Source organism: Lampris incognitus, chromosome 3, assembly GCF_029633865.1.
Source record: "Lampris incognitus isolate fLamInc1 chromosome 3, fLamInc1.hap2, whole genome shotgun sequence".
Taxonomy (NCBI): domain Eukaryota; kingdom Metazoa; phylum Chordata; class Actinopteri; order Lampriformes; family Lampridae; genus Lampris; species Lampris incognitus.
In genome coordinates this window covers 99,472,148-99,484,840 of record NC_079213.1, presented here as the reverse complement: position 1 = coordinate 99,484,840, position 12,693 = coordinate 99,472,148, and the positions used below count along the sequence as shown (strand labels likewise).

Genomic DNA, 12,693 nt, shown 5'->3' with positions numbered 1-12,693 from the left:
CATACTAAATTGTCCCTAGATATGAATGTGTGTATGTGTGTGTGTGTGTGTTGGCCCTGTGTGATGGCCTAGCAGCCTGTCCAGGGTGTCTCCCCGCCTACCGCCTACCGACTGCCGGGATAGGCTCCAGCATCCCCACGACCAGGACAAACGGTTCGGATAATGGATGGAATGGCATCATGCGGATTGACAAGACCACCATCGGTGCTGTGCCCTCACAGGGTACCGATGGAAACTATCAAAACCGCTGTGGCAACCTCTGGGAAACAGGGAACAACCCAAAAGAAGAAGAAGATGGGATAATGGATTACTAAAGTTTTTTTTTTAAATATGTGCATTGCATTTAGTAGAGCCCTGCAGCTGTAAGGGTTCTTTGTCCTGCAGTGATTGGCTGGTGAACAGGAACATGTTAATCTGAGTATTTAACAAGCTGGCTCTGTGGTGAGGAGACAGGAGAAGTTGTGTCTGCCAAGCCCAAGAGGTCAGAGGTCATCACACACACACACACACACACACACACACACACACACACACACACACACACAAAGTGGGTCATTGTGGAAGACCAAGGCCTAGTGATTAGGCGGCAGACAGGGGACTCTTTCTCTAATCCTGTTATCACCACAGATAAGCATCAGGAAGTCAGTCAGTCAACCCCCATCCCACATATAGAATAAATACCCACACAAATCAAAAATGAGTAAAAACAGACACCCCAAGGAGTCACACGTTGTACAAATGAGCTCATACATCAAGGCCTGTAAATGATGTACTTGGCAAACACTTGGCCACGGCTGCACCGCAATTCAGATCTAGACCTCAGCTAAGCAGGTATAATGCTTGAGGAGCCAGAGAAACGAATAGAGTGCAGACGGATGGTTAAAAACCCAACTTAACTCCTCACACATACACAAAGGCAAGACACATATGCTCTCAAAACCATTGTTTCGGCTCTTGTTTTCATCTATGACTTTTTTTTTTCCTTTCATCATTCCCACTTTTTTTTTAAGGGAACCAGAATAGATTTATGACAAAGGGGAACGTCCAATTTTTAATGCATTTTAGATCTGCCATAGAACAAGAGGGCAGAATTTTTCCTGCCCAATAAGCCAACTTGGCCAGGTCTGGCGTGCCCTTGCCCTGCCAAGCCCAGCCCTAAGGACATCCAGCTGGTGACATATCTCTCTCTCTCACACACACACACACACACACACACACACACACACACACACACACACACACACTTTGCGGAAATGCACATAGATGCATCCCTAATATGAAAGAAGAATGTGCACGTGGACTACAGCACTGTAACACATGAGCTTGCACACCTGCCTCCAAATGTTGAGGATTTCACAGCTATTAACTAGAACGACCGGGATTTCACTCCTACCTAAAACGACCATAGGCTGTCAAAATTACAGCCGGTTTTAGGCGCCCAGGTGGCATGTCGGGCCATTCCGTTGCCTACCAACACGGGGATCTCTGGTTCGAGTCCCTGTGTTACCTCCGGCTTGGTCAGGTGCAACAGACACAATTGGCCAAGTCTGTGGGTAGGAAGCCAGATGTGGGTTGTCCTGGTCGCTGCACTAGCGCCTCCTCTGGTCGGTCGGGACACCTGTTCGGGGGGGGCCACATGTATCCGAGGAGGCATGTGGTAGTCTGCAGCCCTCCCCGGATCAGCAGAGGGGTTGGAGCAGCAACTGGGATGGCTCGGAAGAGCGGGGCAATTGGCCAAGTGCAATTGGGAAGAAAATGGGGGAAATTTAAAAAATAAAAAATTACGGCTGGTTTTTAAACTCTATATTCTGTCAAGATAAATACCCAATTGAGATATTAATGCATTACATATGTTAGTATGTCTGTTAAGAAACTAACTGACACCAAAATGAACATTTTAACAACTTTAATACTATTTTTCAAACAATTTAAAATGGCTGCTGTCCAATGCCTGTAAAAACTGCAACGCCTCGGTGGTAGTCATGGTGTGTCTGTAACCAGACATGTTGGCCCATCCATCCATCCATTATCCGAACCACTTATCCTGCTCTCAGGGTTGTGGGGATGCTGGAGCCTATCATAGCAAGTCACTGGGCGGCAAGTGGGGAGACACCCTGGACAGCTCGCCAGGCCATCTCACACACACACACACACACACACACACACACACACACACACACCTAGGGACAATTTAGTATGGCCGATTCACCTGACCTACATGTCTTTGGACTGTGGGAGGAAACCGGAGCACCCGAAGGAAACCCATGCAGACACGGGGGAGAACATGCAAACTCCACACAGGACAAACCGGGACGACCCCCAAGGTTGGACTACCCCGGGGCTCGAACCCAGAACCTTCTTGCTGTGAGGCAACCGTGCTAAAAAGAATTTTCAAAAAATCAAGTTTAGACTATTTCTCTGCACTGGAGAACGCTAGTGTGTTTCTAAGACAGAGTAATGAACTTCGCGAAGGAAATGAGGCGACCAACACACGTCATAAACAGTGACATGACGTGCATGACCACACTTAAATTACGAGCCGTCATTTTGACCGATCGTGATCATTTTAGGTAGATCTTATCATAACTTTTTTTGTGCAATCAATCTAAAACTAATTTTAATGCAAATATATGCAATTTTAGGAGCACCCACGGAGCAGTAGGTCTGTATCTTTTTCTTTTTTTTTCCACAAAGTTATTAAACTTTGAAAATCCAAAACCGCCAAAATGATGACCTAGGTCATTCTAGACATGCAGCCACATTGGTGTCACGTCACAGCACTGGAATGGCGTATCAGCTTGTGTCCCTGGCCAGCCCCTGGACTTCCACGACACATGTATTTGTATGTATTCATGTGTCTGTGCATACCTGGGTGTGAGTTCAAGTATCTTAGTTTGAATGAAAGCGTATCTGTGATATGAGCCAGTGGGTAAAACACGGGGACAGCTGTAAGAAAAATGTCTGGTAAGACAAAAGGAACAAACGGTAATGAAATAACACCGTGAATTTTCTCTTTCTCTCTCACACACTCAAAACAAAAAAATGTTTCCCTCATCTAACCCATGAGGATTTCCTGTGTGAAGTCCTTTTGGATACACACTGCACATCCAAAGGAAAATAGGTCAGGAATATTGCGAGGCAGGGAAAGAAAGAAAGGAATATTCCATCAAGGTTTATCTGTGACTCATGTTATTTGTTCAAACTGCACTTGAGGAGATGTTCTCTCGCATGGCTCCAAAGTCCCTGAAAAGCTCTCTTTACTCAGCTCAGAGAGCGAGACAGACAGAGAGAGACAGAGACAGAGACAGAGAGAGAGGGCAATTTGGGAAACCCATGAAACAAAAAGTGGCAGACAAAATAAAAAATAAAACCTACACAAGAAAGACCAATTACTTGATAGGAAAAATGAAACTGTAATAACTTTTAACCTGTATCATCCAGAGTAATGGCAAAAAAAGAACAAAAGGGTGTCCGGGGTAGCGAAGCGGTCTATTCCGTTGCCTACCAACACAGGGATCTCTGGTTCAAATCCTACAGACACAATTGGCCGTTTCCGCAGGAGGGAAGCCGGATATCGGTATGTGTCCTGGTCACTGCACTAGCGCCTCCTCTGGTCAGTCGGGGCGCCTGTTCAGGGGTGAGGGGGAACTGGGGGGAATAGCGTGAGCCTCCCACGCACTACGTGTCCCTGGCGAAACTCCTTGCTGTCAGGTGAAATGAAGCAGCCGGCGACTCCACATGTATCGGAGGAGGCATGTGGTAGTCTGCAGCCCTCCCCGGATCAGCAGAGGGGGTGGAGCAGCAACCGGGACGGCTCGGAAGAGTGAGGTGATTGGCCAGATAGAATTGGGGAGAAAGGGGGGGGGGAGATTAAAAAAAAAACACAAAAAACAACATCATCCCGTCAATTCATTGTACAAACCCAGAATCCTGGCATCTTGGATCAACTTTTCTTCCTCGACCTCATCCTAACTCACCCGTCGAGAGAAGTGGCTCATGTTTGGGGACCTTGCATCGCATCCTTTACAACAGCCAACGGTAATGTCCATCCATCCATCCATTATCCAAGCCGCTTAGCCAACCAGGGCCGCGGGGATGCTGGAGCCTATCTCAGCAGTCATTGGATGGCAGGCAGGGAGACACCCTGGACAAGCCACCAGACCATGACAGGGCCCCCACACACACACACACACACACACACACACACACACACACACACACACACACACACACACACACACACACACACTCACACCTAGGGACAATTTAGCACGGCCGATTCACCTGACCTACATGTCCTTGGACTGTGAACATGCAAACATGCAAACTCCACACAGAGGACGACCCTGGATGACCCCCAAGGTGTGACTACCCCGGGGTTCGAACTCAGAGGACCTTCTTGCTGTGAGGCAACCACGCTAACCACTGCAACACCGTGCCGCCCCCAACAGTAATGTGCAACATTAAAAACTTTTATGTGTGTGTGTGTGTATGTATGTGTGTGTGTTACCTAAGTAGGGTATGCAGGAGACCATGCTCTGGCTTCGTATATAGTCTCTTAGCCGTTTATAATTGTCCTCTTTGGCCATCAGGTACTCTAGACGATCAAATGTGGCCTTGTCCTTCCGACTCAGTAGCTGGGGGGAGGCATGAGAGAGACAGATATTAAAGAGACCTTTAAAAGGAGTTTATTTGAGTTAACTTATCTACACACAGGGACTATTGGATGTTCCGTCGGCAAGGAGATCTCCAAATAAAATGACCTCATTCAAGTCACCTTAATTCACTTTAAGGGTGTAACCTAATATGAACCGATGCACGGCAGCAATCATAGAGGCAGTGTCTGGATTTTGCCGTGGACAGTGAGGAGGAGACTGAAATGGAGCAGTGAAATGTAGGCCGAATGATTTTCACGCTGAAAAAAAAAAAAAGACTATTGGCTAACACCGGAGCACATCCAGTTGTGTAACCACAGAAGTATGCAATTTTCCTGGTAGCGAGACAGACAGCCTATGTGTGAGTGCACTTTTCATGGTGTGCTAACGTTTGTGTGCAAGTCTTCATCCCTTTGCGAGTGGTGCCGGTGTGAGGCCTTTCCCTTCGAGACGACTGCATTGAGCTGCGAGAGGGCCTTTCCCTTCGAGACGACTGCATTGAGCTGCGAGAGGCTCCCAAAGGCTTGAATAATGCAACTTAACAATCCTTTTACGCATCAAACCTTCAATCCTAGGATCCACCGCAATTACAACTTTATTGACTATGACAGTGGGAAAAACCTCTGATGATATCTACAGATATCAAGTGTGTGTGTATGTGTGTCCTTGTCTATGCACTCTGTCATGGTTGTGTGTGTGTCCATCTTTGTGTCTGGTGAGAAGCAGGTGTGCAGTGTCTTGGCCTGCAATTGTATTTTCACTTGGTCTGACTGGCTAAAGGAGCTACTGTGGTTTCATGGATCTGAATGGAAGAAACCTACACCATTACATCAGTGCATCATTATGCTATTATGCAAGCTTGGCATCTTCACTTAAAACACTAAAACACAGCATGGCAAGCCCTCTCAGGCCTAGACAATGGACTTTTTTACCCAATTTCCTTTTCTACAGTTGTATCGGGATAACTACTTTAATATGGCACCCTTCCGTCATTATTTGATCCGCACAGCAAAGTGTCTGTGTCAGAGACCAATGACAGTTGGCAGGTGCTGAATGGGAATTTCACTGGTATGGATGGCAGGAATGTGAAATCGGAGACTGAAAATTCATTCCTTTCGCTTCTCTTTATTTCCCTGCAGTCTGTCAGTCTCCTACTTGCTTTGTTTTCTGTCCAGGTATCACCCAGTGCTCTCATACACCCACATACTCAAACTTTCATCCAGGTAGAACACCCTATTTAATATGTCAAAGAAGGTTAATCAGTTCATCCGGATACAACGTTTATTGACAGATACATTTCATCACTTGACTAAGTGACCTCTTCAGTCTAAGGGCCCAGACACACCAAATCGACTAGCAGCGATGAGGGCCGACTGTTGCGCCGCCTCACGTCGCCTGCCATCTGAGCCACAAAGTAGCATTTGAACACAATGCAAAGACTACAGCCAACGGCTCTGATTCGCTAGCTTAGCACTGATTCACTAAGCTGAACAACCAATGAGAGTGATCTCTCTCACCAATGGGCTCCGCCGATTCAACATGCCAAATCAGCCGAAAAGCTGCCAATAGGGGTCCGACTAGTGCCGACAGTGCAGGACACACTGCAAAAACTAGGGTCACAGACGTTCATCAACAGCCCGACATTGGCCGACCGTCAGCCTGGTGAGTCAGGGCCCTAAACTGATTGCAGATATCGTCACCCTTATAAACAATACAGTTACATAATGACCGAAACCAACGACCAGTTTCATATGAAAATATGGGTGCGACCATTAACTAGAGGGTGGGGATACCTGCAGTCAGTTGAGACTGAAGATGTCAGTTGAGTGATGAAACGTATCTGTCAATAAACGTTGTGTCCAGATGAACTGATTCAACCTTCTTTGATTTTCTTACCTGGATTATTGAGCATACATCAAGACCTATTTAATATGGTTTCTTGATTTGCTCATTAGCCATTTGTGTCCTTTGTTTTCTGCAATGCACTTTGCATGAAAACTCTAAGAAAGTTTGTAAATGCACCCGATTTTTGGGGGGGGGGGGGAGGAGAGAGATTTTGATATACTTTATTAATCCCCGTGGGGAAATTATGCTCTGGATTTAACCCATCCTGGCTGTGTAGCTAGGAGCAGTGGGCAGCCGCTGTGCAGCGCCCGGGGACCAACTCCAGCTCGTCATGCCATGCCTCGGTCAGGGGCAAAGACAGCAGCACCAACCCTAACATGCATGTCTTTTTGATTTCAATGGGTAAATGAACTTACCGCCCATGTCTTGGTAAGTCTAAAGATGGGAGCACTTTGTAGTCCCGACACCACAGCCATGACTGCATGCAGGTTGTTCATGTCACACAGTTTCTGTGAAGAGCAGACATACACAGGGTTTAAGCTTGGTTTACAATGAAGTCCCTTCTAAAGACTGCACCAAAATCCATTCGGCATATGCATGCTTACCTTGGCAGTGCGGATGTAAAGGCTCAGCACCTCAGCCCTGATCTTCAACGTCTGAGCATGGAGGATCTCCCGTACCACCCAGAAACTGGTCTAGATGAAACAAAACAAACAAACAGTAATTACAAAAGAGAACGCATTGCTGTGCGCACAAAGAGAATCTCAGGTATGTGCACAGAGAGACAAGGCGTTCTGTTCTATTGTAAACTCCAAAGGCTTTGGCATCCAGAGCCAAGGCCTGTAGACAGTCAAATTGCTCTGGGCTCAGAGCAGCAACTAACAGAACAGGAAAGCACCAGACAGACTGCTAATGGGAATACTCTATCAGATTAGAATGACTGACTGGAAAAACAGGTCAAAATATAAAAATTTAAAAAAAAACAAAAAAACAAAACAACCACGAATTTCAAGGAAAATTTCAATGGATTCCAACTAATTATCCAAGAGATAAACACAGTGAGACTTCTGTCAACATCAAATGACAGAGTGTGTGTATGTGCATTCAACACTTAGTCAGTCCAACAGTGTTGTCAGAGATCTGTGTTCTAGTGTGAATGCAGGTGAGCCAAAAATCTGATTCTCTCCCTCTCTCTCCCTCTCTTTCTCGTCAGTGAATCAACCAGTATTTCAACCCTTGGGAAAAAGCAAAGGGAGAGAGGGAAAGGAGAAGAGGTTGGGAACAGAGGAGGTGATAGAGAAGAGGTGATATTACCCCCACAGGACCGTTTGACGGTTTTCAAAGTACACAGCTGTGTGCACATTGTGTTCTTGATGAGACTGGCCCAGACAAGACTGACCATCCCTGTGCGCTCCTCCAGCGTCAAACCACATCTGTCCTATTTCACTTCACGCTTTGTTTGGAAGGAATTTATGCTTTCAAGACTAGCGAACAATTACTCTTCTCTTTGCAGTCCTCTCTAATATTTAATGATGTGTGTGTGTGTGTGTGTGTGTGTGTGTATGTATACTGTATATATATATATATATATATGAGTGTGTGTGTGTGTGTGTATATATATATATATATATATAGATGATTGCTTATGGCATGAAACAGGCTTGTGCTCCCTCATAAAGAATTTACTTGAATCACTGAATTATTTTCCTCATTTGTTGAGCACTTTCCCTACTGAGTGTTTCTTTTAACAAAGTCATATATATACATATATGTATATCTCCCTCTCATCCTTTTTCAGTTGGTGTGTGTCTTCCTCAAGCTCGAGTCCTCTACCAGAAGCCTGGGAGTTTGAGGGTTCTGTGCAGTATCTCAGCTGTTCCTAGGACCACACTCTTCTGGAGAGAGACTTCAGATGTTGTTCTTGGAATCTGCTGGAGCCACTCTCCCAGTTTGGGTGTCACAGCCCCTAGTGCTCCTATTACCACTAGGACTACTGTGGATTTCACCTTCCACATCTGATCTAGTTCTTCCTTCAGCCCTGCGTATTTCTCTAGCTTCTCATGCGCTTTCTTTCTGATGTCGCCATCACTCAGAATCGCTACATCGATCACTACACACTCTGTCTTCTGTTTCTTGTTGACCACCACAATGTCTCTTTGGTTAGCTAGCACCTGCTTGTCAGTCTGGAACTTGAAGTCCCACAGGATCTTAGCTCTGCCATTCTCAACCACCTTTGGCGATGTCTCCTATTTAGACTTGGGGACTTCAAGTCTGTATTCAGTACAGATATTCCTGTACACTATCCCAGCCACTTGGTTATGCCTTTCAGTGTAAACTTTCCCAGCTAAATTATACACTCTGCTACTAAGTGATGGACTGTCTCAGGGGCATCTTTGCACAGCCTGCATCTTGGGTCTTGTCTGGTGTGGCAGGCCTCAACAGATCTGGTCCTGAGTGCCTGTTTTTGTTCTGCTATGATTACAGCCTCTGTGCTGTCCTTCAGTCCAGCCTTTCCTAGCCACTGGTAGGCTTTCTCAATATCAGCCATGTCCTTCTATATGTCGATGGCATATCCCATGTAGGAACTTGATCTTCCATAATACCTCTTCTTCTTCCTCCCCACTCTCTTTCTTCTGCTGCCCGAGTTACTCACTCAGCAGTTCGTCCTGGGGCAGGGGCGGGGGGCTCTTTCTGATATTCTCATGGATGTTTCTTGTTTCATTCTCGATAGTGGCTCTGGCACTCACTAATCCTCAGCCCCATCTTTTCACTTATTTTACACTCTCAGGCTGCTGGACCCCTCCGTGCATTGTGAGGAGCTTTTGTGTACTGATATCTGTGGCCTTTATCTCCTCCTTTGGCTAGCTCATTATTCCAGTTCAGTATCTGATGACTGGTAGGGCATCCAAAGGATTTGAATCAAGTGCAACTGGACTTGGTATATATCCGTGAAGGATATATACCATATATACGGATATATACCAAGTCCAGTTGCACTTGATTCAACTCCTTTGGATAACCATGACCTAGATGAATGAGAACATTCACAGACTGGTAGGGCATATGTGTTGATCATTTGGATGTTATTCTTCCCACTGAGCTGGCTCCTCAGGACCTACCTCACTCTCTGGAGGTATCTGGCTATAGCTGACCTCCTTGCTGCCTCCTCATGGTTTGCCTGTGGAATACCCAAGTACTTGTAACTGTCCTGTATGTCTATATCCTGTCATCTGGTAATTTAACCCCTTCAGTCTTCACCACCTTTCCCCTTTTTGCCACCATTCCGGCTGCATTTGTCCAGTCCGAATGACATCCCAATGTTGTTGCTGTAGATCCTGGTGAGGTGGATCAGTGAGTCAATGTCTCTCTCATTCCTGGCATACAGCTTGATGTCATCCATGTATAGTAGGTGGCTGATGGTAACTCCACTTCTGACTCTGTATCCATAACCACTCTTTGTGATGATCTGACTAACAGGGTTCAGGCCTATGCAGAATAGCAGCAGGGATAGTGCATCACCTTGGTATATGCCGCATTTGATGGTTACCTGTGTGACTGTCTTTGAGTTGGCTTCTAGTGTTATTTTCCATTGCCGCATTTAGTTCTTGATGAAGGCTGATAGTATCCTGTTGGCTCTGTATAGCTCCAAGCACTCCAGTAACCATGTGCGGGGCATTGAATCGTAGGCATTCTTGTAGTCAATCCAGGCTGTGCTCAGGTTGGTCTGTCTGGTCTTAAGAGTCTTGGGTGACAGCTCGATCAACCAGTAGCTGATGCTTTGACCCTCTGGTGTTGTTCCCAATTTCTTCCTGGGTTTTGCTCCTTTATTGACTCATGTGCCCATTCAGTTTAGCTGCTATGATGCCTGAGAGGAACTTCCATATCGCGGAGAGGCAGGTTATCGGCCGGTAGTTCGAAGGTGTTGTACAACCTTGTGGGCATCCTTCATGATCAGTATTGTTCTTCCCTGTGTTAGCCAGTCAGGGTGAGACCCTGATGTTAACAGCTGGTTCATCTGTGTTGCCAGGCAGTCATGGAGTGCCGTTAGCTTCTTCAGCCAGTAGGCGTGAATCGTGTCAGGGCCTGGTGCAGTCCCTCTCTTCATGCTTGAGACTCACTGTTGGATGTAGGCCACTGTGAGGATAACTGATTTTTGTTCTGGAATATTGCTGTGGTATGCTCTTACGTCCACCACCCACGGGGCATTGGTGTTGTGTAATGCCTCCTTTTCCCATATATCCTTCCAGTATCGCTTGATCTCTGCTCTAGGTGGTTCTGATTTTGTTCCTTTGTTACTCTACAGCTGGGAGTACACTTTGGACGGTTCTTTGGGACACAGACTATTTACTGTTTTGGCTTCTGTTCTCTAGTGTATCTCTTCAGCCTGACAACCAGAGCTGTGAAACTTTGTTTGGCCATTTCCAGGGCCTCACTTATGGACATTTTACTGTACTTCTTCAACCAGGGCTGCCTTTCATCACACCTTTCTGCACCTCTGTTAACTGGCTAATATCTCTATGCTGCTCTGACCTTGGCTTCCAGCCTTCTCTTCCATAGAGGGTACTGTTGGTGACCTGTGTTCTTAATCCTGTACCCAAGCATCTCCAGGATTACAGTTGCAGTGGCAGATACAAGCTCGTTGGTCTCTGTTATGGTCCTAGATGAGATATTGCGTTAGGCTGTGTTTACATCCACAATCAGGCTCTGTGATGGTACTTTGTCACTGAGTCGTAGAAGCCGAGCCCAGGGGTTGACTGTCTTAAGTCTGGCCTTGATTCTCATTTTAACCTCAGTAGCTTTAACTGTCATGGCTGGTAGGATTGTTTCAGCTGGTTGGAATCTGTCCTTGTGTATCTTTTGCCTACTGGGCAAAATTCAGGGTGCTGAACTGTATAGTCATCCTGTTGGAGCTTCTCCATCTTGAGTTGTGACAGTAGCTTTCTTGATGTTCAAGCATTGAGCCACTAGCTGCTTCTGATTCAGTGTAGAAGTAGGTCTCCTACTGGTCCGCAGTTCCCACATATGCTTCATATAGCCTCACTCCTGGGGTCTGCTGTTATAGAACCATTCCATCAGATCAAGGTTCTTGACCCTTGTCCATAAATGTCTTGTTCCAGTAGCCCATTTCTCATCAGGTTGCCCTGGTTCCCCAACACCTGAGGTGGACCTTGTTAACTCGGGCGACGTCCGCGCCATCATGACTCTATTCATGTTACTCTCACTCAGAGCTGAGGTAGATGGCTTGCATAGCAGTAGGAGTCTAAGCCACAGACTGACTGGAGACTTGTCCCAACTGGGGTTTGAACCCCCGATCTCCAGCATGAAAGCTAGCGTTCTTACTTACGGAGCTATCCAGCTGCTCATATATATATATATAAACTTTTCAACGGTAGGGAAAGTGCTCAACAAATAAGGAGCAAAATAATCCTGACAGCTGATGATTGTTTACGGCATGAAACAGGCTTGTGCTGTCTCATAAGAATTTACTTGACCCAATGGATTATGTTGCTCTTTATTTGTTGAGCACTTTCCCTAACGTTGATTGTTTCTTTTTACAAAGTTTTATATATACATACACTACCGTTCAAAAGTTTGGGATCACCCAAACAATTTCGTGTTTTCCATGAAAAGTCACACTTATTCACCACCATATGTTGTGAAATGAATAGAAAATAGAGTCAAGACATTGACAAGGTTAGAAATAATGATTTGTATTTGAAATAAGATTTTTTTTACATCAAACTTTGCTTTCGTCAAAGAATCCTCCATTTGCAGCAATTACAGCATTGCAGACCTTTGGCATTCTAGCTGTTAATTTGTTGAGGTAATCTGGAGAAATTGCACCCCACGCTTCCAGAAGCAGCTCCCACAAGTTGGATTGGTTGGATGGGCACTTCTTTGAGCAGATTGAGTTTCTGGAGCATCACATTTGTGGGGTCAATTAAACACTCAAAATGGCCACAAAAAGAGAACTTTCATCTGAAACTCGACAGTCTATTCTTGTTCTTAGAAATGAAGTCTATTCCATGCGAGAAATTGCTAAGAAATTGAAGATTTCCTACCCCGGTGTGTACTACTCCCTTCAGAGGACAGCACAAACAGGCTCTAACAGGTACTATTTAATGAAGATGCCAGTTGGGGACCTGTGAGGCGTCTGTTTCTCAAACTAGAGACTCTAATGTACTTATCTTCT

The 12,693-nt window shown here is 45.7% G+C and overlaps 1 protein-coding gene across 1 annotated transcript in view; it reads right to left on the bottom strand.

Annotated features, from left to right (window-relative positions):
• The window catches only part of ralgps2 (Ral GEF with PH domain and SH3 binding motif 2), an 87,410-nt gene that overhangs the window by 48,476 nt on the left and 26,241 nt on the right, over positions 1-12,693 (bottom strand). The window contains exons 5-7 of the mRNA XM_056275640.1: positions 7,106-7,195; positions 6,917-7,009; positions 4,511-4,637 (exon numbers count right to left, since the gene is read on the bottom strand). Of these exons, the coding sequence (XP_056131615.1) occupies positions 4,511-4,637; positions 6,917-7,009; positions 7,106-7,195 (310 nt within the window). The remainder of the gene's footprint in view (positions 1-4,510; positions 4,638-6,916; positions 7,010-7,105; positions 7,196-12,693) is intronic.